We start from the raw sequence: 27,890 nt of genomic DNA, 5'->3' as shown, positions 1-27,890 counted from the left end.
AAAGCCTAAACATACATCTAAACATACAATCCTAAACATACATCTAAACATGCATATTCTAGCTATAGTGATTGTGTGTGCATGTGTCGGTGCTTGTGTCGGTGTACATCATTAGAGTCCATTGTCCTTTACATCATGCCCTAGATACATTCTATGGCCTCTTTGCCAAGAAAATTAAAAATTGCATGAAGTAAAATATTACAAAAGCTCCTAAGTATTACATTCTAACTTTGGTACAAATTAAATTGCAAGAAAAATAGAGATGAATATGGGATGAAATGGGGATGCTTATGAAATGATGAAACATGAAATGAAAGGAGTTAGTAGCACATGACAATATCAAAGGAAGTAAAGCAAGAGAAATATTGGAATATAAAGGATAGAAAATAAAGGCAAAATGAGTGCAAACGTGTCTAAAATTTATTCATAGAATGCAAGAACCATATGACCTATAATTCTCACATTCCAATGCATTTTTACAGGTTTAGAATCAAGTCTTGGAATGGGAATTAAGGCAACATGATTTACTTGGCATTTTAAGAACAAATTTTAAGCATATTTACATTACTTAACCACACAACTAACTTGTAAACCAAGCAACTAATCAAGATTCATACTCATGCATTAATATCAACACAAACAGTAGCTAAAACCCTATGAAATCAAGTGGTATAGGTCACCAAAATTCATCAAGCAATTTGGATTAACATCAAGCAAATTTCATTCATTTTTAGCACAAAATACCTCAAAATAGTAGGAGAACCACCACATCATTTTTTACCAATTTTTATTATGTAAAATTAACATTAAAAGGTCACAAAAATTATCGAGAAACACTCATGAATTTTTTTTTAGGAAGCTTATTAAAGTTTTCAAGTGAGCCAGGGGTGTAAAAATTAAAGCTTAGTAGTAAAATAGCAAGAAACCCTAAGGAACTAAAGGAAACTACCAGACCTAAGGTCCAGGCCCAAGCACCAAACGGATTTGGGTCTTAGGAAGCCATGTGAGCCACACGATGGATCCAGAGACCCAAACCCTTGGATCAAACGGTACATACGCTCCCATTGAAATGAGGATTAGCAGTAGCCGTTAGATCAAAGATCTAACGGCTCACAAGGAGGACGCACGATGAGCTTCAGAGGCGCGCATGCACTGGATTGGGGAGGGGTATATAAACAAACCAACACACAGAAGCTCATTTCTAACCCTAATCCTCTAACCTCTCCGCCGTTCTCCTCCCTCGTTCTCTCATCCTCCATCCATTTTTTTCCTACCACACTCATGGATTCACACCACATATCACAAATAAACCACACATTAACACAGTTTGGGCAAAACGTTTTGGATCTTGGTACTTTTTCGGAGAGAATCCGTTCGAAATGTTTCGATATTGTGGCTTTTTGAAGGAAACCGTTTGAGATGATTCGATCTAAGCATTTCCCCATGGAATCAGTCGAAACGTTTCGATTTTACTACTTTTTGACGAAGGTTGTTTGAAATGATTCGATCTGGATACTTTTTTGTTTGAAACGCTTCGATTTGGATATTTTTCTGAAGAAAATTATTCGAAGTGTTTCAAACTTGATGTTTTCTGAAGAACACCGTTTAAAACGTTTCAATCCAGATTTCTTCGAAGAAAGTCGTTTGAATCCCTTTTTTTTTTTGAGGAAAATCGAATCGAAATGTTTCAAACCACACAATCGAACGAATTCTAGCCTGATCCTTCACAAGTTCAAAACGTTTTGGATTTTGGGGCTTTTTTGGAATTGAAACCCTAATCTGATTCGTTTCTTATGCTAATGATGAGTTTACACTCTGAATTAAAAAGTAAATGGTGAATCTTCATGATTCTTGTGTTCTAGGGTTTCAGTTTTTCAATTCGTTCAAATTTTTCCAAGTTTTTCAATCGGATTCACCATTTATCTTTAATACGAAGCTTCAATGATGACTTATGAGGAGATTTTTCGTATTTTTACCTGAATGTGCTTGGAGATTCGAACAAATGGATCCTTGCGAGCTTTGGACCTTTCTGGTAAGCTTCAAAACCGAAAATAAATCGGTATTCAATCTTCTTCTTCTTCGAACTGGTTTGAACTGGCTTCAATTTCTCTTCTTCTCTCTCTCAAATCTTCTTGTGATCGTCCTTAGACTTGAATTGCAAGAATACAAAGGAAAATAGTTCGATGATGATGATTTTCGTGGAAAATCTCTGAGAACAATCCTAATTCAAAAGGATTTTATTGAATTGAATGCTTCGGTTTTGGTTCTCTCGAAATTCATGTTGATTTTGAATGTTTGATGATGAATTTTGCGAAAACTGGTACGAATTTGAGTCTGTGTGGTGGTTTCTGAGTTTGTTGCGGTGGTTTTTTGAGTTTGTTGCGGTGGTGACCGAGTTTGTTACGGTGGTGACTTGGGAGAGAGAAAAAAATTCTGTTAGACTTTTTGGTGATGTGTCACTGAGTGATTGATTCTTCCCCTGAAAATTTCTGAGTTGGCAATGCTTTATAGGCCAGCTTGTGACTTCTGATCCAATGAGCGTTTGACACCTGTGCTGGACTGAAAAATGGCTCGGCCTTGGGCCAGTTTGGGCCTGAGGGCCTTCTTGCAAATTTTAAGACCTTAGGGACCTTCCTGCAATATAAGAGAACTGGACTAATATGCAATTTTCGGACTTTAAGTGGACTGAAATGTACTTTGGCCAAAAAAGACTTAAAATTTTTTGACTAAAAACGAATCAAAAAAAAGAAGCAAAGGACTTAAAATAAAATGACTCAAGGGACTAACATGTAATTTTTGGAACCTTAGGACTAAAGTAAGAAAAATTAATAAAATTGAGTAAAAAACGTAATTTGAAATAAACGTAAAGTGAAACCAATAAAAAAACACAAAACGGACTAAAACGAACCAATGGCTTAAATGAGGTACTTTAAAGTAACCTCTCTCTGCCGAAATTTCGTGTGAAATGACCAAAATGCCCCTGGGGCTAAAACGACTGAAAATGACTCAGATGCAAATTTAAAAATGGATTTTTAACAGGGATTTGAAGCTAAGACTCATACAGGTAAAATTAAAAGACTCAGAGACAAATTTAGAACTTAAACAGGGTTTTAACGCATGAAAAGACTAAAATGCCCCTAGGGGCAAAACTGACTCGAAATGACTTCAAATGCAATTTTTGGAAAGGGTTTTGACATAGAATGAAACAAAGACTTATTCCAACTACTTGAGAAGACTCAAACAAAATTTTAAAAGACTGAAAGAGCTTTTGACATGGGAAATGACTAGAATACCCTTACATGTAAATTTTGCAAACAAAATTGAAATAAAATGCAGAGAAAGATGTAATTGATCAGAGACAGTTCAAAATGGCTTGAAATGCAAGAAAAGAGGAAACAAGTATTTTTGGGTCCAAAATTAGGGTATAACACACATGCATTTAGAACACCAAATATTTCATAATAGGTAATCACTTATATGCACATTATCTCATGTTCAAATTAACATCAAACAGATTTCAAACGATAAATTTCATACATATCAAAATTTATCATGCGTATATTATCTACAACCACATGTAAATTTAACGCAAACACATCATATATGAAATATTTATCCATAAATTTCCATAACATATATTCATAAAAGGAATTTGTTTACCGTTCACCGTAGTTATGGGTGAAAATATAAGCTTTCATCTCTTCCAAAAATTGCAACCATTAATCACAAGTAAATCATAAATCGAACCTAAAGATTGTTGGAACTTGTGTTGGGGGTCTGCTGCAATAACTTGACCAAGAAGATGATGAAGATGACTATGATGAAGTGTGCACATAAATTCCAAAGATTTGTTGTATATCTTGATTGTTGGGAAGATGCTGCTGTACTTGAAACCTGAAAAGATTAATGGTTATGCATGCAAACTCAAAGCGTATGGGGTTGCCATACTAACCTTTAGGTTCGATTCGCCCCCACCAATAACTGTATATTGGATGCAATAAGGAATGACCGGCGAATCCCCTTCAGGATACTATGAGTTCCTTGACGTGTATTGCACAACCACACCAAGCGTATCTCCTAACAGTATTTTACAGATTTATGGTTCCAGCAATTCACTCATGCATTAGAGAATTGATGGATGATTTAGAGTAAGAGAATGATGGAGAATTATGTTGTTGTTCTTTTTTGTGTGTGTCCAACTAATGCCCAAATGCCAAACATTTATAGTGCATTATATGACTCTTCACATGAGAGAAAACACCCCTTTGACTTGAATCAATGCTATGATTCATTAAGCACCCATTTGCCAAAGATTATGACCATATACACTTGAATCAATGTTATGGTTCATTAAGCACCCTTTTGCCAAGTGTTATAACCATATACATTTGAATCAATGCAAATGTTCATTAAGCATCTCTTTGCCAAAGTTTCCAATGTATATGAATGATTCCCATAAAGAGTTACAACTTTTGGTTCTAAAGTGATTCCATTATTTTGGAAATCACCAACAATTACATCACGAAACCAATAATGTGCTCTTAAATATTTTGTTGGAGTAAGATTAAGGAATTGAGATTGAGTAACTTTAATGCGAGAAAGTCACTTTGATTTTAGTGAAAAGGATGAAAAAGAGATAATAGATAAGATGATACAAAGCAAAATAGAAGAGATAGACACAAAGTCGGTATAACTTTTCCGCTTAAAGTCATCAAATTCCAATGTAAGATTAAGAGAAAGAGAGAGATGATTATTTAAGTAGAGAAAGGTGTTGGGTCATGGGTATCATCAAAATTACAAAACAACCCTTTGTCCGTTATTAGTACAATGCAATTCAATGACATTCACAATAGGTATATGGAACTTCTTCATAGACTAACATCAAAGAGAAAGAAAATTCAAAGAAAAATAGCATTGATTAGTGTTTGCAAGAAAGTTGGAGGAATTGCACTTGTTACATCACATGGTGCTATTCTTATTGCTTTATTAGTGGTTTCTTTTCATAGTGGAAAATTGCTGTTCACACATTAGAGAAGGCTGAGACACACATGTAAAATACGCTTTTGCCCCCTCGGCAGTTAACTGCCGAGGAATTTGAAATCCGGCTGCAGTTAACTTCCGAGGAATTCCTCGGTAGTTAACTGCCGAGGAAAGCATTTATGCAGACAGCAGGTCCTGCATTAATGCTAACCCTTACCAAGCCGTTTTTAGGCCAGTTTTGACCTGTAATTTCACCAGTGCATTTCCATAGGTAATTCAAATTATACAACAATGGAACTCGGTCATAAACAAGAAAAATACAATATCTTTTACATATGTCCATAATTAAATCAAACCGACATTTGGTTCAAACCACACAAAAGTTTGAAATTCATCAAAACGGAACATAGTGTCCATAATCAAACAACACATTACAAGTCATTACACATCATTACACATCATTAAATTAAATCCTTACATACATTCATTACAATTGCATATGGAACGAACATATATATATAATACATTATTTTCCACCATATTCCTAAACATAAATCCCACGTCGCTATCGTCTTTAATAAGCCAAGGCATATAGCTTGCCGTTTTCCATGCGAATTCATCTCTATCTTCTCCTAGGTCTATCATTGGCATTAGAGCAGACAAGTGACGTGTATATTGATTTTCACCAAGATGCTCAAAATAAGTGTTAAGTTGTGTCTTCAAATCATCAATAGAGTCCGTCGGTGTTATCATAACCTTAACCGTCTTTTTAAACGCGCAATACCTAACACGACCTTCAATTCTTGCAACCTCTGACATGTTTCACTTGACAAAAGCTTTAACAAAATAATCATAGATTAGAACAAAATTAAATGGAATGTAATAACGAATAAATCAAATGCGTAAACATTAATAAGCTATAAATAAGTATTGCACTAGTTTCAAGTCAATAAAAGTCATATTATCATATATATCAATATCATTTACATAATGTTACTTATATATTGACCACAAAAAATTGGCATTACAATTTTGACCCCAAAATATACGTCGGTGTAATTTCTACCAAAAAAAAGGACTAACACCGACAAAAAAATCCCTTGTTAATTGCCAAGTGATTGGAGAAGATCAAGTGACATAAAATCTTCCTCATCTTCCGCAATAACTTCAAATTGTTGCTTTGGTTTTTCGGGAGTGTCCAACGAAATAGGCGCCGCTTTGTTTGATTCCTTTTGTGGTTTTGGCGGTTTGTTTCCACTTTCAATAGCCATGAGCTTTCGGAACAACTCATGTTGATCCAAATACTCATCTTCCCAAGTCACCGCATCTTGTTTCTTGTGATTGTGCCACTCCGTAGATGATGGAGGTAGTGGACAACCATTCCTCAAGTAAATAAGCACAAAGTGATTAGGAATTACCCCAAGGCACATGATGGGAGTTTTTTGCATACCCGGCGGTGGTGGCCCTCTTAGTGGAAAAAAAGATTCCGAGTTACCAAGTTCAAGATTTGTCAACACAATCACGCACCTTTTGTAATAATTGGCAACAATGTGCCCCATGTCCGGAAAAGTCAACCACTTATCAACAAGATGTGCACAACTTTTTGTATTTGCGGGAGGATGTAAGCCATTTAAAATGTAGTTATAACGATCCTCACCCGCAAATACTTCAACATAATCATCTCTATGATCTTTTAATTCTTGAATAAGATGTGTACGAATCATGAGATGATTTTGTTCGGTTAAGCCCATGAACTCGGCTATAGCCCGGAATCCACAATGTCCATCGCCAATAACATCCACCACTTTTTCAATAAATGGAAGCATGAAGCGTGGCATATAATCAATAGGCCTCATAACCGGGATAGCCTTAGGCTTTGGATACCGAGAAGGTGGTGGAAGTGGGGAAATTGGTGCTTTACCAAGACGAGCACCTTTTTTCCTTTTATATGATGATGTTGTTGGTGATGGTGACGGTTGACTATCCGGATTTTGGGAATCAACAACCTCCCAAGAAGAAGGGATCCAGCTAGTGGATGTAATTCTTCCTTTAGACCTCGCAATGTCCACTTTTTTCTTGGCTCCCTTGGTTGTTGCTTTTTGTGGTGGTGGAGACATCATGGTGGTTTCAGGAAATGCCAATTGCCGCAAAGCCTCCTTGACTTCAAGCTTCATTTGGAAAGGGAGTTTCTTGAGACGTTCTACAATACCCTTCAACTCATCATCCACCGAAAAACCAAGTTCATTACTTTCTTCTCCCATGCGTAACCTTTGCCAATGGTGGTGTATCTCATCCAATAAAATTGGCTTTTCTTCAAGGAGTTTAGTTGCAATTTCGCATGCACATGGTAAGCCGTAAGATGTCATTTGAACACAACCACAAATTTCCTTGTTCATGCACAACGTTTCCCTACAACGTGACTCTTCCATAGCAATGTTGTCCAAAGCATATCTAGACACATGACCACCTAAGCCGGAGTACAAAGTGACATCTTTGAATCTATGTTCCAACACGGTAACGCTCTGACCAAAGGCTGTTTGTATCGCAGTGTGTTGAAGCAACAACATGTTATGTATTTTCTCCCAACAAGTACCCAAATCACCCACACTATTGTCTAAATATTTCTTCACCAAAGCATGAGCCGATTCTACCCTATTGGTGGATCTACAACCAAGATGCAACACACGGTCTGTCCATACCCTCACTATTTTCTCCTTCACTTCATTCAAGGTGGTCATGGCATAGGCTAGGAAAGGTGGGAAATCACTACAAGCATCTTGGAACTCCACTAATGCATTTGCATATAACTCTTGAGTGGACGATTCAACCATATCTTTCCATGCCCTCATGATCTTCTTGACAACATCGCGATTACTCACCTCTTTCCCATCCTTTTTTCCCATAGGATATTTACAATCTAAGACGCACCTTTGTTTAACATTTGCTTGCACATGAAAGTAACAATTCATACCATAACTTTCCGGGAAAACAATTCCAACCGCTTTCATCAAAGACCCATCTCTGTCGGTAACAATCACCTTAGGCATATTCATCTTTGAAGTAAGAAGTTTACGCAACATTTTTAAAACCCAAACAAAGTTTTCCTCTTTCTCATGCATCAAGAATCCAAACCCAACCGAATATGTCAAATCGGTCGAAGTTACCCCAACTACCTCAAACATTGGCATCTTATACAAGTTGGTTTTGTAGGTGGAGTCCATAACCAAAACCGTTGGAAAATTGTTAAACAACTTAACGGATGTTGGATGAGCCCAAAAGATATCTTTGATTGTATTACTTTCACCATGTGTTCTTGAGTAATAAGTATAGTTGTGCTCCTCCAACTTCGAGATTAGATATTGCAACGGCTTCTTGTCACCTCTATTTGCCTTCCATATTTTTTGACGTTCATTGTACACTTGCTTCACATTTGTCATGCAATGTGGTCTTTTGTTCTTCAAGTGTATCAAAATATTTCTTGGAAGCATCTTGCTCTTGGTCAAGTCATGTACAATCTTCTTGTCATCCTCCTTTAATCTACCGGCAAGAATGTGTCATTCTAAAGCCGGCTCCATCGCATGGTTGTGAACTCCATTAAGAATGTTCAATCCCCATTCCTTTGTTTGCGTACTTTGATATCCACTAATCATGAACAAGCACCCGCATTTTCTTGATCCAGTTGTCGCATGCTTTGGTTTTTTTTAGGCACTTTGTGAGATCCACTCCTTTCACACACTAGGCGCAATATTGGATGGATCAAGCTTGATCTTTGTGTAACAATTGTAAATCCAGCCTTATTTGCTTGATACCGTACCCACCCAAGCAATTCTTCTCTATCTTGAAACTTAATGTCGTCAGAAAAAAACCTAGCCGTGTCCACTTCGTGGGCTTGAAGTGGGACGACACCGGGGCTAACATATTTAGAAGCTTCAACATGGACGGAAGCTCCATCAATGTTTGGTTTGACTTCAACCTTAGGCGGTTTGACATCTCCGGAAATTTGGACAAAATTACGTTTTGTCTCTCCCGAAACATCTTCCGCGTTCTCGGTCATTACTATAATTAAACAACACAAAAATATAAATTAACAACTTACTAATACATAAACATCAATGCCATAATGAACTAAAACAAAAAAAACAAAGAAAATTTTTTTTGGAAAAAATGGCAGTAGCTGCCATTTTTTCGTTCCAAAATTTTTTCCTAAGTGTTCCTCTGTAGTTAACTACCGAGGTTTTCCTCGGCAGTAAGGTACCGAGGTTTTCCTCGGCAGTAAACTACCGAGATTCCCCATGACATGTTACGTAACTGACGTTGTAAAACCACCATGACAGTGTTACAAATCCAAAAAATAAACCGAATAAAATGCACAATACCTGTTTTTTTACGTCAAAAGTGTGTTGAATCATCCTATGCTTGATGCTTGAATCATTTTGGAGCAAGATTTGATGGAAAAAAATTTAGGATTTTGGGTTGGATTGGAGTTGTATGGAAGGTGATGAGAAAATAGTGTGTAGGGGGAGCAGGTGACTGTTTCATTTGATGAAACAACTTTCCTCGGCAGTTAACAACCGAGGAATTCCTCGGCAGTTAACTGCAGCCGGATTTCAAATTCCTCGGCAGTTAACTGCCGAGGGGGCAAAAGCGTATTTTACATGTGTGTCCCAGCCTTCTCTAATGTGTCAACAACAATTTTCTTCATAGTGTAGTAGGGTTAGTGGCTGCACCAAGTATTGTAGGTGGTTTAGTTGGTTTGTTCATAAAGAAAATCAAAATTAGGTTAAGAAGAAGCTCTTATTGTGAAAGACTATGTGAACAACTTGATGCTGCTGCAAAAGGGGTTTTTATATTGATAAATGATTTGGATACTATGAGTAGGATGGTGAAGAGGTTGAATGATGAAGTGGAACATAGGAAAATGGTTGCTGATGTTTGCGTGAAGAATAATGTTGGTAGTAAATGTGAAATATTGAAGAGGGTTATGAGTGAATATAGAGATCAAGAGTCTAGCTTTTTGGATCAGTTGGAAGAGCTTGAAGAACATGTTTACTTGTGCTTTCTTACCATCAACAAATCTAGGAGACTTGTTATGCAACAAATTACAGAGAGAAATAAATAAAGGGAAATGCTAACTGGTGCCCGGAGTACTGGTTAAGGAAGTAATGCTTGTTGATTTGTTGTTTCAAATAATTTTTGTTTATTTTCTTTGGTTCTTCTAGACCCTAGAAGATGTATATACATAGTGTGCAAAAAGTCACATACAAAATTAGTGGATCAAGTAGAGGTTACTCTTATATTTGTTTTGTTGTCAATTTTTATTGTACATGTTGATATTGAACCGAACTAAAGATATGAACTACGTTTGGCCGTATAAAATAGTGTCCAAGCTTGATGAGCACTGCTTTTTGGGCCAGCACATAATTAATTTGCTAATTAAATTAAAATCTTTTAGTGGTATATAATGTTTTACTTTTTTTTCGTGCAATTGTGCTTAATGAGAGAACAAATGATTAAATAAAATGGAAATATTAACTTATGCCATTAGAGTACATTGGAAACATGTACCTCTATGCCGTCAACCATGGTTGTCGTGCATGCAACAACCATGGTAACACCTTCGCTGTCCCAGTGACCCCCTTCTTGTTTTGCAAATTGATTGGAAATAGAAGAGAAATAAGGAAGGGCTTGATGCCCGCGCCGCTAAGCATGTACTAGTTCGATTTAGTTCGGTTTATCCAAAACAATATTCAAACCATCTAAACTTACATCAATTTGGTTTAGTTTTCAATTTTTTTTAGAAGTGAAACCAAATGATTATTAAATACCAACAGTAAAATATTTGGAAAATATTTTTAGCTTATATGTTAGTACTTAATTTACAAATTTTAAGTTGAAATAACATAAGGCAACATAAGTTATCTATGACAGTCATTAACTACTTAAGCATTGAAATTTCAGTCACAAATAATAAGTTTGTCATTGTTATTTTTAGTTATTTCTTTTTACGCAATCAAGTAAGTGATGAGAAATTTGAGTTTTTCTTTCTTTTCTACTTCTTCCGTTTCACAATGAGTGTCGTTTAAGGTTTTAGCACACAAATTAAGAAATGGAATGAAGTAATCATTAGACATAATATTTTTACTAAACTGCCCCTACTTCATAAGAAAAAGACAAACTTAAAGTTGCATTGAAAATTGTGAGAGAAAAGTTGAAGTATTTATTGAGGGTAAAGTTGGAAGAAAAAAATTAAAGTTGTATTGGAAATGTAAAGTGACATTCATTTTGAAACAATTTTTTTGGCTAAAGTGACACTCATTTTGAAACGGATCGAGTATATATTTATTTTCTTTGGGTGATGATGTTAGTAAAATGTTGATATTGGTTTAAGTCAAATTGAACTTCGTAAACTTAGTAAACCTTTATGTTTGGTTCATCAGTATAATGGATTTCAAATTGAAAAGCAAGAACCCAAACCAATCCATTTCGATTTTCTTCGATTCGTTTTTTTTTATCTAAACTAAAAAACATTGGGTAATTTTATATTTGGATTTTGGGGTTCAACAGTTTTTTCTGAACCACTTACACGCCTTGGCGCCGCCAAGGATCACGGGAGCCATGTACACGACGTTCATCACTTTTAGAATGGATGCGCCTTCAATGTCTTGTCCCCATCTCTAGTTGTGCTTTGTATATGATTAAAAATTGAAGAATAATAAGAAAGGACTAGAAGCCCGTCGGTCTTGCATGTGTGTCACACATTACATTTTGTTCTATTTCTCGCTCTTTCTCTCTGTCTCTTGCTCGTTCCTATCTATCTATCTATCTATCTATCTATCTATCTATCTATCTATCTATCTATCTATCTATCTATCTATCTATCTATCTATCTATCTATCTATCTATCTATCTATCTATCTATCTCTCTCTCTCTCTCTCTCTCTCTCTCTCTCTCTCTCTCTATCTCTCTATCTCTCTCTCTCTCTCTCTCACTGCATGTTCTTGGTGTATATGTTCTTTAAATATTATGGAATGAATTTAAAAGGGGTGTATTAGATCGAGATTTTAAAAAACTATTTTTGATAAAAGAAAAAGTCTTGAAGATTTTAAAATATTTTGTAGTGACTCATGTTTGGAGATAGACTGTGCAGTGTGTTATCCACCGTATCAAAACTCAATATTGTGTAGTATTGTATCAACTTTTGAAACATCTTTTAATAGAGTTTTTACGATCATGATTTTCAATTTTGATTTTATTGAATTTTATAATACAAATTTTTAAGATTTCAAAATACTCTATAGGTTTTTAATATTTGAAAGGAAAAAAGGTTATTTTATGCACCCCTGAGAATATGTTTACAAATATTTATATGACATGATTTGATTGGAAGTTGTACACTATCCATGTAGATAAATTAAATTCCAACCCAAAGAAATTTATTTCTATGCACTAGCAATATAATTTTTTTTTTTAAAAGTACTAAAAACGAGTCAAACTCGTTAGGTTGTCTTGTTTAACCCAATATTTAAGCGTGCTGAGCCGAGGTTTTGAGCTCGGTCTCTTCGGTTAGCCCACCTCGTTTAACCTGCGAGTTAGTTTTAAAAGAAACTTTATTTTAGTTTTTATTGAAAAATCATATGAATTACATCACGAAACCAATAATGTGCTCTTAAATATTTTGTTGGAGTAAGATTAAGGAATTGAGATTGAGTAACTTTAATGCGAGAAAGTCACTTTGATTTTAGTGAAAAGGATGAAAAAGAGATAATAGATAAGATGATACAAAGCAAAATAGAAGAGATAGACACAAAGTCGGTATAACTTTTCCGCTTAAAGTCATCAAATTCCAATGTAAGATTAAGAGAAAGAGAGAGAGATGATTATTTAAGTAGAGAAAGGTGTTGGGTCATGGGTATCATCAAAATTACAAAACAACCCTTTGTCCGTTATTAGTACAATGCAATTCAATGACATTCACAATAGGTATATGGAACTTCTTCATAGACTAACATCAAAGAGAAAGAAAATTCAAAGAAAAATAGCATTGATTAGTGTTTGCAAGAAAGTTGGAGGAATTGCACTTGTTACATCACATGGTGCTATTCTTATTGCTTTATTAGTGGTTTCTTTTCATAGTGTAGTAGGGTTAGTGGCTGCACAGAGTATTGTGGGTGGTTTAGTTGGTTTGTTCATAAAGAAAATCAAAATTAGGTTAAGAAGAAGCTCTTATTGTGAAAGACTATGTGAACAACTTGATGCTGCTTTAAAAGGGGTTTTTATATTGATAAATGATTTGGATACTATGAGTAGGATGGTGAAGAGGTTGAATGATGAAGTGGAACATAGGAAAATGGTTGCTGATGTTTGCGTGAAGAATAATGTTGGTAGTAAATGTGAAATATTGAAGAGGGTTATGAGTGAATATAGAGATCAAGAGTCTAGCTTTTTGGATCAGTTGGAAGAGCTTGAAGAACATGTTTACTTGTGCTTTCTTACCATCAACAAATCTAGGAGACTTGTTATGCAACAAATTACAGAGAGAAATAAATAAAGGGAAATGCTAACTGGTGCCCGGAGTACTGGTTAAGGAAGTAATGCTTGTTGATTTGTTGTTTCAAATAATTTTTGTTTATTTTCTTTGGTTCTTCTAGACCCTAGAAGATGTATATACATAGTGAGCAAAAAGTCACATACAAAATTAGTGGATCAAGTAGAGGTTACTCTTATATTTGTTTTGTTGTCAATTTTTATTGTACATGTTGATATTGAACCGAACTAAAGATATGAACTACGTTTGGCCGTATAAAATAGTGTCCAAGCTTGATGAGCACTGCTTTTTGGGCCAGCACGTAATTAATTTGCTAATTAAATTAAAATCTTTTAGTGGTATATAATGTTTTACTTTTTTTTTTTGTGCAATTGTGCTTAATGAGAGAACAAATGATTAATTAAAATGGAAATATTAACTTATGCCATTAGAGTACATTGGAAACATGTACCTCTATGCCGTCAACCATGATTGTCGTGCATGCAACAACCATGGTAACACCTTCGCTGTCCCAGTGACCCCCTTCTTGTTTTGCAAATTGATTGGAAATAGAAGAGAAATAAGGAAGGGCTTGATGCCCGCGCCGCTAAGCATGTACTAGTTCGATTTAGTTCGGTTTATCCAAAACAATATTCAAACCATCTAAACGTACATCAATTTGGTTTAGTTTTCAATTTTTTTTAGAAGTGAAACCAAATGATTATTAAATACCAACAGTAAAATATTTGGAAAATATTTTTAGCTTATATGTTAGTACTTAATTTACAAATTTTAAGTTGAAATAACATAAGGCAACATAAGTTATCTATGACAGTCATTAACTACTTAAGCATTGAAATTTCAGTCACAAATAATAAGTTTGTCATTTGTTATTTTTAGTTATTTCTTTTTACGCAATCAAGTAAGTGATGAGAAATTTGAGTTTTTCTTTCTTTTCTACTTCTTCCGTTTCACAATGAGTGTCGTTTAAGGTTTTAGCACACAAATTAAGAAATCGAATGAAGTAATCATTAGACATAATATTTTTACTAAACCGCCCCTACTTCATAAGAAAAAGACAAACTTAAAGTTGCATTGAAAATTGTGAGAGAAAAGTTGAAGTATTTATTGAGGGTAAAGTTGGAAGAAAAAAATTAAAGTTGTATTGGAAATGTAAAGTGACATTCATTTTGAAACAATTTTTTTGGCTAAAGTGACACTCATTTTGAAACGGATCGAGTATATATTTATTTTCTTTGGGTGATGATGTTAGTAAAATGTTGATATTGGTTTAAGTCAAATTGAACTTCGTAAACTTAGTAAACCTTTATGTTTGGTTCATCAGTATAATGGATTTCAAATTGAAAAGCAAGAACCCAAACTAATCCATTTCGATTTTCTTCGATTCGTTTTTTTTTTTATCTAAACTAAAAAACATTGGGTAATTTTATATTTGGATTTTGGGGTTCAACAGTTTTTTCTGAACCACTTACACGCCTTGGCGCCGCCAAGGATCACGGGAGCCGTGTACTCGACGTTCATCACTTTTAGAATGGATGCGCCTTCAATGTCTCGTCCCCATCTCTAGTTGTGCTTTGTATATGATTAAAAATTGAAGAATAATAAGAAAGGACTAGAAGCCCGTCGGTCTTGCATGTGTGTCACACATTACATTTTGTTCTATTTCTCGCTCTTTCTCTCTGTCTCTTGCTCGTTCCTATCTATCTATCTATCTATCTATCTATCTATCTATCTATCTATCTCTCTCTCTCTCTCTCTCTCTCTCTCTCTCTCTCTCTCTCTCTCTCTCTCTCTCTCTCTCTCTGCATGTTCTTGGTGTATATGTTCTTTAAATATTATGGAATGAATTTAAAAGGGATGTATTAGATCGAGATTTTAAAAAACTATTTTTGATAAAAGAAAAAGTCTTGAAGATTTTAAAATATTTTGTAGTGACTCATGTTTGGAGATAGACTGTGAAGTGTGTTATCCACCGTATCAAAACTCAATATTGTGTAGTATTGTATCAACTTTTGAAACATCTTTTAATAGAGTTTTTACGATCATGATTTTCAATTTTGATTTTATTGAATTTTATAATACAAATTTTTAAGATTTCAAAATACTCTATAGGTTTTTAATATTTGAAAGGAAAAAAGGTTATTTTATGCACCCCTGAGAATATGTTTACAAATATTTATATGACATGATTTGATTGGAAGTTGTACACTATCCATGTAGATAAATTAAATTCCAACCCAAAGAAATTTATTTCTATGCACTAGCAATATAATTTTTTTTTATTTAAAAAGTACTAAAAACGAGTCAAACTCGTTAGGTTGTCTTGTTTAACCCAATATTTAAGCGTGCTGAGCCGAGGTTTTGAGCTCGGTCTCTTCGGTTAGCCCACCTCGTTTAACCTGCGAGTTAGTTTTAAAAGAAACTTTATTTTAGTTTTTATTGAAAAATCATATGAATTACATCACGAAACCAATAATGTGCTCTTAAATATTTTGTTGGAGTAAGATTAAGGAATTGAGATTGAGTAACTTTAATGCGAGAAAGTCACTTTGATTTTAGTGAAAAGGATGAAAAAGAGATAATAGATAAGATGATACAAAGCAAAATAGAAGAGATAGACACAAAGTCGGTATAACTTTTCCGCTTAAAGTCATCAAATTCCAATGTAAGATTAAGAGAAAGAGAGAGAGATGATTATTTAAGTAGAGAAAGGTGTTGGGTCATGGGTATCATCAAAATTACAAAACAACCCTTTGTCCGTTATTAGTACAATGCAATTCAATGACATTCACAATAGGTATATGGAACTTCTTCATAGACTAACATCAAAGAGAAAGAAAATTCAAAGAAAAATAGCATTGATTAGTGTTTGCAAGAAAGTTGGAGGAATTGCACTTGTTACATCACATGGTGCTATTCTTATTGCTTTATTAGTGGTTTCTTTTCATAGTGTAGTAGGGTTAGTGGCTGCACCAAGTATTGTAGGTGGTTTAGTTGGTTTGTTCATAAAGAAAATCAAAATTAGGTTAAGAAGAAGCTCTTATTGTGAAAGACTATGTGAACAACTTGATGCTGCTGCAAAAGGGGTTTTTATATTGATAAATTATTTGGATACTATGAGTAGGATGGTGAAGAGGTTGAATGATGAAGTGGAACATAGAAAAATGGTTGCTGATGTTTGTGTGAAGAATAATGTTGGTAGTAAATGTGAAATATTGAAGAGGGTTATGAATGAATATAGTGATCAAGAGTCTAGCTTTTTGGGTCAGTTGGAAAAGCTTGAAGAACATGTTTACTTGTGCTTTCTTACCATCAACAAATCTAGGAGACTTGTTATACAACAAATTACAGAGAGAAATAAATAAATCACTATCGTGATTTTAATCCATGCATGCTTGTTGATTTGTTGTTTCAAATCGTTTTTGTTTATTTTCTTTGGTTCTTCTAGACCCTAGAATTAGAATATGTCAGTATATATATAGTGAAGAAAAGTCACATACAAAATTGGTGTATCAAGTATATAGAGGTTATTCTTATATTTGTTTTGCTGTAAGTTTTTACTGTACATATTGAATATTGATATTGGACCGAACTAAAAACATGAACTACGTTTGGCCTTATTAAATAGTGTCCAAGCTTGCTTTAGTTTTTTTAGAGGAATAAGTTTATTGCATTTCATTACTCAAAATGTGTTCAATACAATATAATATCTCTACTAGAACCTGGAAACTAGCTTCTAATGGGCTGCTTTAGCTAAAGCATGAGCAACCTGATTTGCTTGCTTCCGCACAAACTCGACAAGCTTGTTTTTTTTTTTTTTAAAGAAACTCGACAAGCTTGTTGAGTATTGCTTTTTGGGCCAGCACATAATTTTTTTGCTAATTAAATTATAATCTTTTTGTGGTATATAATATTTTACTTATTTTTTCTTTTTTGTGCAATTGTGCTTAATGATAGAACAAATGATTAAATAAAATGAAAATATTAACTTGTGCCATTAGAGTACATGACTATATGTGAATAAATTAAATATAGAATTAAAGTTTAGGAAGTTGTGTACTCAATATCTTATTATAAATTTATTTTTTAATACAAAACTTCTATTTGAATTCCTCTTTTAGAGCATGACCCTGTGTAATAATGGTTATATTGATCTATTAGTAACTATAATTAAACTGAAGAAAAAGGGGAAAACAAGAAAATGAAAGCAGAAAAAAATATGAAGGTGGATAGAAGAAGAAGAAGGGTAGAAAGTCCGTACCGCCGCGCCACCTGCCACATCCTTCGTGCATGCGGTGTTCATGGTCGCGCATCCATTATCCATCCTCTCTCTCTCTCTCTCTCTCTCTCTCTCTTTCTCTCTCTCTCTCTCGATTGGAAATCGAAAGAGAATTTAAATAGGGTTGGAAACTTGTACCTCTACGTCGTCAACCAAGGTTGTCGTGCATACAACGATCATCTTTTTCTCCATGGTAACACCTTCATTGTCCCATCGATCTCTTTTTTGTTTTGCAAATTTATTGGAAACCTAAGAGAAATAAGAAAGGGCTTGATGCCCGCACAGCTAAGCATGTACTAGTTCGATTTAGATCGCGGTTTTTCCAAAACAATATTCAAACCATCTAAACTTACATCAATTTGGTTTAGTTTTCAAAGTTTTTTAAGAAGTGGAATCAAACGAACTAAATCGATGATATACGGTTTGATTTGGTTTGTCTGGAAAATGTAATTAATTTTTTACTAGTAAAATATTTGTATTTATGTAAATACTAACGGTAAAATATTTGAAAAACATTTTTAGCTTATATGTAAGTACTTATTTTACAAATTTTAAGTTGAAATAACATAAGGCAGCATAAGTTATCTATGACAGTCATTAACTACTTAAACATTTAAAATTCAATCACAAATAATAAGTTTGACATTTGTTATTTTTAGTTATTTCTTTTTTACTCATTTAAGTAAGTGATGAGAAACTTGAGGTTTTCTTTCGTTTCTATATATTTATTTTCTTTGGATGATTATTTTTAGTTATTTCTTTTTTACTCATTTAAGTAAGTGATGAGAAACTTGAGGTTTTCTTTCATTTCTATATATTTATTTTCTTTGGATGATGATGTTAGTAAAATAATATTGACATTGGTTTAAGTTAAAGTGGACTTCGTAAACTTAGTAAACCTTTATGTTTGGTTCATCGGTTTACTAGATTTCAAAATTGAAAACTAAGAACCAAACTAATCCATTTCGATTTTCTTCGGTTCATTTTTTTAAATCTAAACTAAAAAAGAATGGGTAACTTTTTTATATTTGGTTTTTCGAGTTCGTCAATTTTTTACGAACCACTTACACGCCTTGGCGCCGCCATGGATAACGGGAGCCATGTACACAACGTTCATCACCTTCAGAATGGGTGAGCCTTCAATGTCCTGTCTCTAGTTTTGCCGATTTGTGCTTTGTATATGATTAAATATTGAAGAATAGTAAGAAAGGACTAGAAGTCGACGGTCCTGCATGTGTGTCACATGTAACATTTTGTTCTCTCTCTCTCTCTCTCTCTCTCTCTCTCTCTCTCTCTCTCCCAGGTGTATATGTTCTTAAAATATTATGGAATTAATTTAAAGGGGATGTATTAGATCGAGATTTTAAAAAACTATTTTGATAATAGAAAAAGTCTTGTAGATTTTAAAATATTTTGCAATGCCTCATGTTTGGAGATAGACGGTAAAGTGTTATCCATTGTATCAAAACTCAATATTGTGTAGTATTGTATCGACTTTTAAAACTTCTTTTAATAGAGTTTTTACGATCATGATTTTCAATTTTGATTTTATTGGATTTATAATATAGATTTTTAAGATTTCAAAATACTTTATAGGTTTTTAAGATTTGAAAAGAATTTTAAATTTGTCAAAAACAAAAAAGGTTATTTTATGCACCCGTAAGAATATGTTTACAAATATTTATATGACATGATTTGATTGGAAGTTGTACACTATCCATATAAATAAATTAAATTCTAATGCAAAGAAATTTATTTATATACACTAACAATATAAATTTTCTTTAAGAGTACTAAAAACGAATCAAGCTCATCAGATTGTCTTGTTTAACCCACTATTTAGACGTGTTGAGCCGAGGTATTGAACTCGATCTCTTTAGTTAACTCATCTCGTTTAACCTCCGAGTTAATTTTAAAAGAAACTTTATTTTAGTTTTTATGGAAAAATCATGTGAATTACATCACGAAAGCAATAATGTGCTACTCTTAAATATTTTGTTAGTGTAAGATTAAGGAATTGACATTGAGTAACTTTAATTCGAGAAAGTCACTTTGATTTCAGTGAGAAAGATGAAAGAGAAATAATAGATAAGATGATCGAGAGTAAAATAAAAGAGATAAACACCAAGTCGGTGTAACCTTTCCGCTTAAATTCATCAAATCCCAATGTAAGATTAAGAGAGAGGTAGATGATTATTTAAGAAGAGAAAGGTGTTGGGTCATGGGTATCATCACATTGAAGTATAAAATAATTAATGATGGTGGAAACCACTTAGTGATAGGACCCACCATTTTTTTTTTGTACAAGTTTATTTTTTGTATCTATCTCTCTATAAATTGCACCCTCTATTTATTTTATCAAATTGAGATGATTTTGACTCGAACGCAACATTTCAATAACTTCTCCTGTTACGCAACTCACTCTTACTAACTCAACACATTGTCGTATTTACGCGCTTTACTCTCTCTCTTCAATTACAAAAACTTCGCATGGATTCTTACACACTCTTCATTCCAATAACAAAATACTTCACATTTATCTTAATCTTCCTTAATTAATCCTCATAACCAACTAATTAATAACTCATCTTATAAGCTCAAACTCTCATACAAATTTAGTTATTTGACTTTTACACTCTGTTTGTTTCTTTGCGCGGAAAAACCGTTAAATTTGAAAATGGCTTCTTCTACTTCTACTAACTTGCTTACGTTTCCTTTGTCTCCAACTGAACTGCTTAACTCACCTTTTCCTCAATTCCACACCGACTCTCATTGTGATAACTTCTATGTTAATGCCAATGGTAACTTAACTCTTACGCCATTTTTTTTACATAAACCAAACACTCCTTAATCACTTCTTTTTTTCTAGGTTGGATGAATTTCGTGGATTTGGCGAAGATGGGAGATTTTGCTGAGAAGAATCAGAATTCTGGTTTACTGTATGATCTTAACTCTACTTCGGTGTTTTTCGGTGATGAACAAGATCTTAACAAATCAATCGTTGAATTCCAAGCTGTTTCTAGTTCTAATGTTGTAAGCAAGTTAGGTGAATCTTCTAAAGATGCTATGATGGAGAGTACTGGTAATGAGAAATCCGTTGTTGCTGTGGATTTTGATGCTTCCAAAAAAATTACTGTTCATAGCGCTGGCCATCGCACTTCAGCTTACAGAGGAGTCACAAGGTATTCTTTATGTTATTGTTGTTATTATTATTATTATTATTAGTCGTTCTTTGGGTCGGATACGAGTTTTCAGAAGGAAAAAAAAAAAAATATTATTTTGGGTGATTTGTTTTTGTGTAGGCACAGATGGACAGGTAGATTTGAAGCACATCTATGGGATAACAGCTGCAAACGTGAGGGTCAGAAAAGGAAAGGGCGTCAAGGTTCTTTTCTCAATCTCTCACTCTCTTGTGTTACTTGGATTTTAATTTTTTTTATTGAAATAAAAAAGAGTTTGCATGCATATATGATATGTTTGTAATGATTTTTTTTATTTTCAACCAATTTGCCGCCATTTTGTTCATGTGGGGTGTGGTGCATGCATATGTGATTTGATTCAATGTGTTGTTGTTTAACGGTTTTAGTGCATGTTCGGTATTTCAGTTGGTTTGTCGGAATCACAGGAGTCACTGTAATTTTGCAAAACTTGAAAATGTTGGGCTTAGCTCCACTTTATTGTTGCTTTGTCGGAATCATTGATTTTGTAGATTTAGTGTAAGATTGGATTGACACTGTGATCGACAAAATGATTGTGATACGTTTGCATGCATATATGACATGTTTGTACTGATTTTTTTATTTTCAACCAATGTGCCGCCATTTTGTTCATGTGGGGTGTCGTGTAAGCAATTTTGTTTTTCACAATTTGATTTGATTCAATGTCTGCGGTTTTAGTGCATGTTCGGTATTTCAGTTGGTTTATCGGAATCATGGGAGTCACTGTAATTTTGCAACACTTGGAAAGTGTCAGGCTTAGCTCCGCTTTATTGTCGCTTTGTCAAAATCTTTGATTTTGTAGATTTAGTCTTGGAAAGTGTTGGGCTTAGCTCCGCTTTATTGTCGCTTTGTCATAATCTTCGATTTTGTAGATTTAGTGTATGAATGTGCTGCGGTTTTAGAGCATGTTCGGTATTTCAGTTGGTTTGTCGGAATCACAGGAGTCACTGTAATCTTGCAAAACTTGGAAAGTGTCGGGCTTAGCTCCGCTTTCTTGTCGTTTTGTCGAAATCTTTGATTTTGTAGATTTAGTCTTGGATAGTGTTGGGCTTAGCTCCACTTTATTGTCGCTTTGTCAGAATCTTCGATTTTGTAGATTTAGTGTATGATTGGACTGACATTAAGATCGACAAAATCATTGCGAACTACAATGCGATTTTAACAAAAGATACACTTTGGCGCATAACAAAAGTCTCCGTGATTTTTCCGATTTCTCCGCCAAACAAACATAGACTGAATTACTTGTTTAGTCCTTTTAATTTTAAGAAATCTGATTTCACAAGTACTGCAATTTTGAAACCAAGATGACAATTCATAAAGCTTATCTTTATTTCTCGTATTTCTGTTTTCTATAAATAAAAAGGTGTTAATTGTTCTGAGTATCTGGAGTTTAAATCACACTATACATCATACATCATTTTCAAACTCCTTTAGATTTCTTGGCTCAATTTGCATAGCAGAGATTCTCCCATTTTTGTGATAAATTTAATTGGCTAGCTAGTGACGTGTCCAGACATGAGAGCTATCTATGGCTATCTATGAATATGTCTAACCTATCATATGCATTCCATATTTGACATTAACTTTTGCTTTTGCTTTTCCACTCTTCAAAAGTTGTGTTTGACCATATCATTTGTCACCACCACTTTATACATATTGAAATATATACTTACATGAATGTGGTGAAGCGCTCCTTACTGTTGGCTGAAAAGCATTTGACAGTGGGTCTGGTTCTGTTCAGCATAATAATGTCATCTTGATTCTGAAACAAATTCAAGGAATTTCTTGAATCTTTTTGGATGTTTTAAGTGTCAATGTTTAACATAAAAATATCTTGCCATAATCACTTTTGCTGGAAAATGAAATGTGTATTGTGGGATTATTAAACTTAAATCATCATCAATCACTTATTATAACTTGGTTGTAAAATTAAACCTTGATTAGTCCTCAACGGTTCTATACTATATTAACGCTTCATGCACAGTTGATTTTACCGCTAGTTACTAGAGCGGGAGTAAAAAGAGTAGTTTCTTTGCTATCACATCATTTCTTTAATCACTTTTCTTTTGGTAAATTTAAGTGGTTTTACCAGAATATTTTGATTTTTGACCATAAGCTGACTTTCTTGTTTTTTCCTTGACATGGAATGACTCAATGCACTTCTCGGGTACTGTCACCTGGCTTTTGACTATTTCCACAGTGTACTTGGGTGAGAAATGTTCAAATTATATTCTAGATTTTTCACAACTTCCCTCAAGCTTTGTAAGGCTTAGTACATGATGAACTAATTGCTATGATTATCAGGTGGGTATGACAAAGAAGAAAAGGCAGCAAGGGCTTATGATTTGGCAGCACTGAAGTACTGGGGACCAACAGCTACCATAAACTTTCCGGTAACAATCACTTTCATTATTCTGGTTGAATGTATTTTAAGTATATAACTGAGCTGCATCATTGAAGTTGAATTAAAGACTAAGGGAAATTATACTGAATTAATATTTTTTAGTTTACACTTAGGAGTACGTGTAGTATATATATTAACACAAATAAAACATGGTTCAGTGTCGGAAATGATCTTCCAACTTTGCAACTAAAAGGTTAGGCTCATTAAGGGGTATGAACTTCAAACCAGACAATGACTAGAATGTAACAAGGACCTCATAACCGTCGTAGTTACGGTCGTAGTTACAGTTACGCTGCAAACTATACATTGCGGTAAATAGAGTTGATGTGGCTGCAATTGTGGTTAGAATGTTCTGCAAAGACTTTTATAACTTTTATATTGCAGTTGTAATTGTAGTTGTTGACCGCAATTTAGAACCATGCTCATAAGAATAATTTGGTTATGACTTTGTTAATTGCATTGGAAGGTATTTTGAAATCATGCGTAGACTTCAGCGCAAGTGATCTTTCAAGTGAATGAGAGATATGGAATTGGATCCTATAGAGTTGTGATTTAACAGGAAACTTCATGTAGTTAAATCTGATGGCTAAGATTTATATAATTGTATTTATGTTTTTACAAAATACCTAAATACAATGCTTTTTATCACTCAGCATATTTGTATCCTCTAATATCTCAGGTTTCCCATTATGCTAAGGAATTGGAGGAGATGAAAGATGTAGGAAAGCAAGAATTTGTTGCTTCACTGCGAAGGTTTGAATGAGCTAGCCTATTATATTATCAGCACTATAACTCAATGCCTCGTCTAAAATTGTAATTCTTCTGCTTGCAGGACAAGCACTGGTTTCTCGAGGGGAGCTTCCAAGTACAGGGGTGTTACAAGGTTTGAAATTTGAAACAATAGATTACTAATATGATACCAATTTATTTGAAACAACATATTGTTCTCGTGTATCTCTCATGTTTTGTTCTTTGGATCCTTAAGGCACCATCAACAGGATCGATGGCAAGCAAGAATTGGTCGAGTTGCTGGAAACAAAGATCTATACTTGGGAACATATGGTAAACGTATACCTTTTCTATGTTATAAAATATGATTAGATTTAGAGAAATGATTGATAGTATGTTGTTGTTGTATTGATAGTATGACACCATAAGCTTGAATCTACAGATATTTTTTACCAATCTCCCCATATATTTTTTATCCATATATGTTACGAAGTCAAGTTTCTCTATATTCGAGATACCTTGAATTCACACACTCAGCACATCGGTAGGGTTGGATCAAAGTTCAGGCAGTCGGATTTTAAGCTAGATATTTTGGATTTAAAAAAAAAAAAATCTGCATAATTTCTAAACTGTCTGATTTGATCCAAAGTCACCAATATATCGAGTGTGTGAATGCAAAGATATCTGAACTATAAGGAGTCCATTTTCTATGTTTTATATCCCTAGTTTGTACAATTTCGGTCACCAGTTTTGGTACCAAATAGAGGTAATGTTGGATTTATTAAATTGCTTATGGTATAATCTAAAGATTGAATATAGTTGCATCATGATTCTTACTATCATATGATTTTTTGAAGTTGAATATTGTTTGTTCTTAAATGGTTACAGAAACTGAAGTGGAAGCAGCAGAGGCATACGACCTTGCAGCCATAAAGTTTAGAGGTACAAATGCTGTAACCAATTTTGAAATAAGTAGATACAATACTGAGGATATGCTGGATAGTTCTCCAGTTGGTGGAGAAGCAAAACGCTTAAAACCTTCCGAAGAATCAGAGAAGAAAGCTCCTGTGACTAGTACTACTGAACAACCTGAGAGTACAAATGTGAATAGCAGCATCGATTTTCTGCCAATTGCTTCTGAACCCTATGATTCTGCAACACAATATTTCGTTGGCAACCCTCTCCACCATTTTCATCCTTCTGAGATCAATGCAGAAAGTGGCACAGCAGAGTCTGCTGCAACTACAACCAATGGTGCAGCTGAGTTCTTTCTTTGGCCCCGTCAGTCCCAGTGAATTTTGCTGGTTGTCTGTTCTGCTAAAAAATTGAATGTTACTCTATGGTGCAATTCAGCTGTTTCTCTACAATTGACCTTTCATCTTACAAACATGAATGCTATGAATTTGTTTTAAAAATTTCTGTTAGTTAAGTAAGTGGCATCTCAAATATGATGATGAATATTGAGTTGTGCATTTAGGCTTGAACAAATATTGCTTGTTTGCATGCAGTGGTAATATAATAAAAGCCTTTTTTTTTACAACTTAACTTTTGTGGTTTTTCTGAAGTTATAAGTGACACATGAAATATGTATTTTGGAGTGTCTATATGCTGTTATAGTAAAAAACGAAACAAAATTGTTGAGGCAGACAACTATAGCTAAGGGTGTAGCGGACGGTTTGGTTCGATTTTAAGAAATAAATCAGAACTATAAAAAAAGTTAGTTTGGTTTGATTCGTTGTGAAATCTGAACAAAACCAAATAAATGAAGAACAAATTTGTTTGGTTTGATTTGATTCAATCTGGTTGACACTTTTAGGAGGATACAAGAGGGTCTAAACCCAAAGGAAAAACAAACTAAACATCATAGGGGTACTCATCCCCAACACAACATACTTTTTAATATAATACTACTAACATAGTGTTGAATGGAAGAAATCACAATAACATATAATAGCATGGTTTAGGTTACATGTGATCAATTTTATTGATACATGAATCAATAAAGATCGGGTTTGATTGATTTAGACGCAAATATGGAATACAACAGCAACAACTTGTTTTATTTGTTTGATTTGGCTCTAGGGGCCATTAGTTTGCTTATCAATTTAAAAAATATTCTCAGACGATATAATGAAGATATAAACAAGTATAAATAAAGTTTAAATATAAAAAGACTATAAATCAAATATAAAATATAAATCAAGTTTTATAGAATTGTGACACTCCAACACCACTCAATGCAACAATGGTGAGGTTTAAAGGCGGATCTACATCGATCTTAATTTCAACCATAGCTTTATCTCCTATGTTTTTAATCCAACACCACTCAATGCAACGAGGTTTAAAAGCGGGTCTACAACGATCTTAATTTCAACCCTCGCTTCATATTGCTGAAGTTTATATACGTACAACATAATATATAAATATAAAATATTCTAAACTTAACTTCATATCTCAACATCAGCTGCACTATCCTGGTATTTTTTCTTGAAACTCCAAAATCTCCATTGGTCAGAATTTGAACATGTATCTCTCATTAACTATAGCAACTATTTCTTGTTTTGGACCATTGGCGAGGTAACAATGTATAACTAACATCGTCGCAATTATTTCTGTTTTAGACCTTTGGGAGGTAACAATGTATAACGAAGAAAATGTACATACTTATTAGTTTCTTTTTTTGAATTTACGCATGAACATATTCCTTTACCAATCTTGACCAATAAACACAGTCATTACTATGGGCATTCGCGGTGTGATTTGAATTGGTTTTGAGGCAAAAGTCCCCCTGATCCAAATAAAACTCACATGCAATTATGACTATTTAAAAAAATATTGATTTGATCCAAATATATGCGGTTGAATTTGGATTGGTTTTTGGATATCCAAAATTCAACATGTAATCTTTTTATTAATATTAATCATACACTGTAAAATAACATGTTTGATGCAAAATATAACATAAAGAACATTGCAAAATCAAAATGATCGATTATGTTCGAAACACATGAAGTAGTAAAAATATAGATTTAATTAATGAAATGTATAAGATTAAAAATAAAAAACAATAGATTAATTCAATATATTATGTTAATAAAATAAATAATAAGGATTAAAATTTACTTTTGTGGTTTGCTTCGGTTTTGAAATAGCGATCCGAAATTTGATCTGAGTTGAGCGTTTTTCACAAAACAACATCTAAATACTTGCAAAAATATTTAATTTTTTGCAATTTTCGATTATTTTTGGATCGATTAGCAATTTTATCTTTTATTATTTTTATTTGAACACCTCTACCCATTACTATCTCAAGAACCATCTCTCACAATCACCGTATATAAAATTATCTACAATATGTCAATTTCTATTTTTGCATTTCTATCAGATAATGATGTTTATTTATTCTTTTAAGGAATGTTTATTTATTGAATGTTATATTTATTTTCTATTATATATTTTAAATGTGAAAAAGGGAGAGAAGATGCTTTTTGAGAATAAATGTCTAAATATAATTTTTGAAGAATTTATATTTAAGTATGTTGTAGTCTTTAAAAAAATGTTACTAAGATATCATTAGTATGTTTAAGTTATAATTCTATTTAGAATATGTATAGGATGTGTTTTTTTAATTTAAATATATGATTTGCTGAAAAAATACTTTTTCAGCTTTTAATGCACTGATTACACACATCTCAATGCAAATGCTACTATATTTGACCCTTAACCAGTGTCCC

The 27,890-nt window shown here is 33.6% G+C and overlaps 2 protein-coding genes and 2 pseudogenes across 3 annotated transcripts; all 4 read left to right on the top strand.

The window, feature by feature from the left end:
* Positions 1–1,015: 1,015 nt before the first annotated feature.
* On the top strand, positions 1,016–10,213 carry LOC146900196 (UPF0496 protein At1g20180 pseudogene; annotated as a pseudogene).
* Positions 10,214–12,911: 2,698 nt separating this feature from the next.
* Positions 12,912–13,704, top strand: LOC146900195 (UPF0496 protein At1g20180-like). Its single transcript, XM_085735905.1, has one exon. The coding sequence runs from the start codon at positions 12,936–12,938 to the stop codon at positions 13,527–13,529; it is 594 nt and encodes a 197-aa protein (XP_085592031.1). The 5' UTR covers positions 12,912–12,935; the 3' UTR covers positions 13,530–13,704.
* Positions 13,705–13,947: 243 nt separating this feature from the next.
* Positions 13,948–16,973, top strand: LOC146900194 (UPF0496 protein At1g20180 pseudogene; annotated as a pseudogene).
* A 3,311-nt stretch (positions 16,974–20,284) lies between these two features.
* On the top strand, positions 20,285–25,691 carry LOC146900193 (AP2-like ethylene-responsive transcription factor AIL7). Of its 2 annotated transcripts, none has more exons than XM_085736145.1 (9): positions 20,285–20,606; positions 20,675–20,987; positions 21,108–21,190; positions 23,224–23,232; positions 23,328–23,416; positions 24,125–24,180; positions 24,260–24,310; positions 24,413–24,489; positions 25,045–25,691. In XM_085736145.1, exons 1-9 carry the CDS (start codon positions 20,483–20,485, stop codon positions 25,449–25,451), a joined length of 1,209 nt encoding a protein of 402 aa, XP_085592271.1. In that variant the 5' UTR covers positions 20,285–20,482; the 3' UTR covers positions 25,452–25,691. The 2 variants fall into 2 exon arrangements, with proteins under 2 accessions (XP_085592271.1, XP_085592270.1); XM_085736144.1 differs by having other exon boundaries at positions 20,308–20,606; positions 24,107–24,180.
* Positions 25,692–27,890: the final 2,199 nt, after the last annotated feature.

The sequence above is a fragment of the Medicago sativa genome, chromosome 8, assembly GCF_051527215.1.
Source record: "Medicago sativa cultivar Bolivia chromosome 8, Bolivia_mono, whole genome shotgun sequence".
Lineage (NCBI taxonomy): Eukaryota > Viridiplantae > Streptophyta > Magnoliopsida > Fabales > Fabaceae > Medicago > Medicago sativa.
This window is presented reverse-complemented; position numbering and strand designations above follow the sequence as displayed.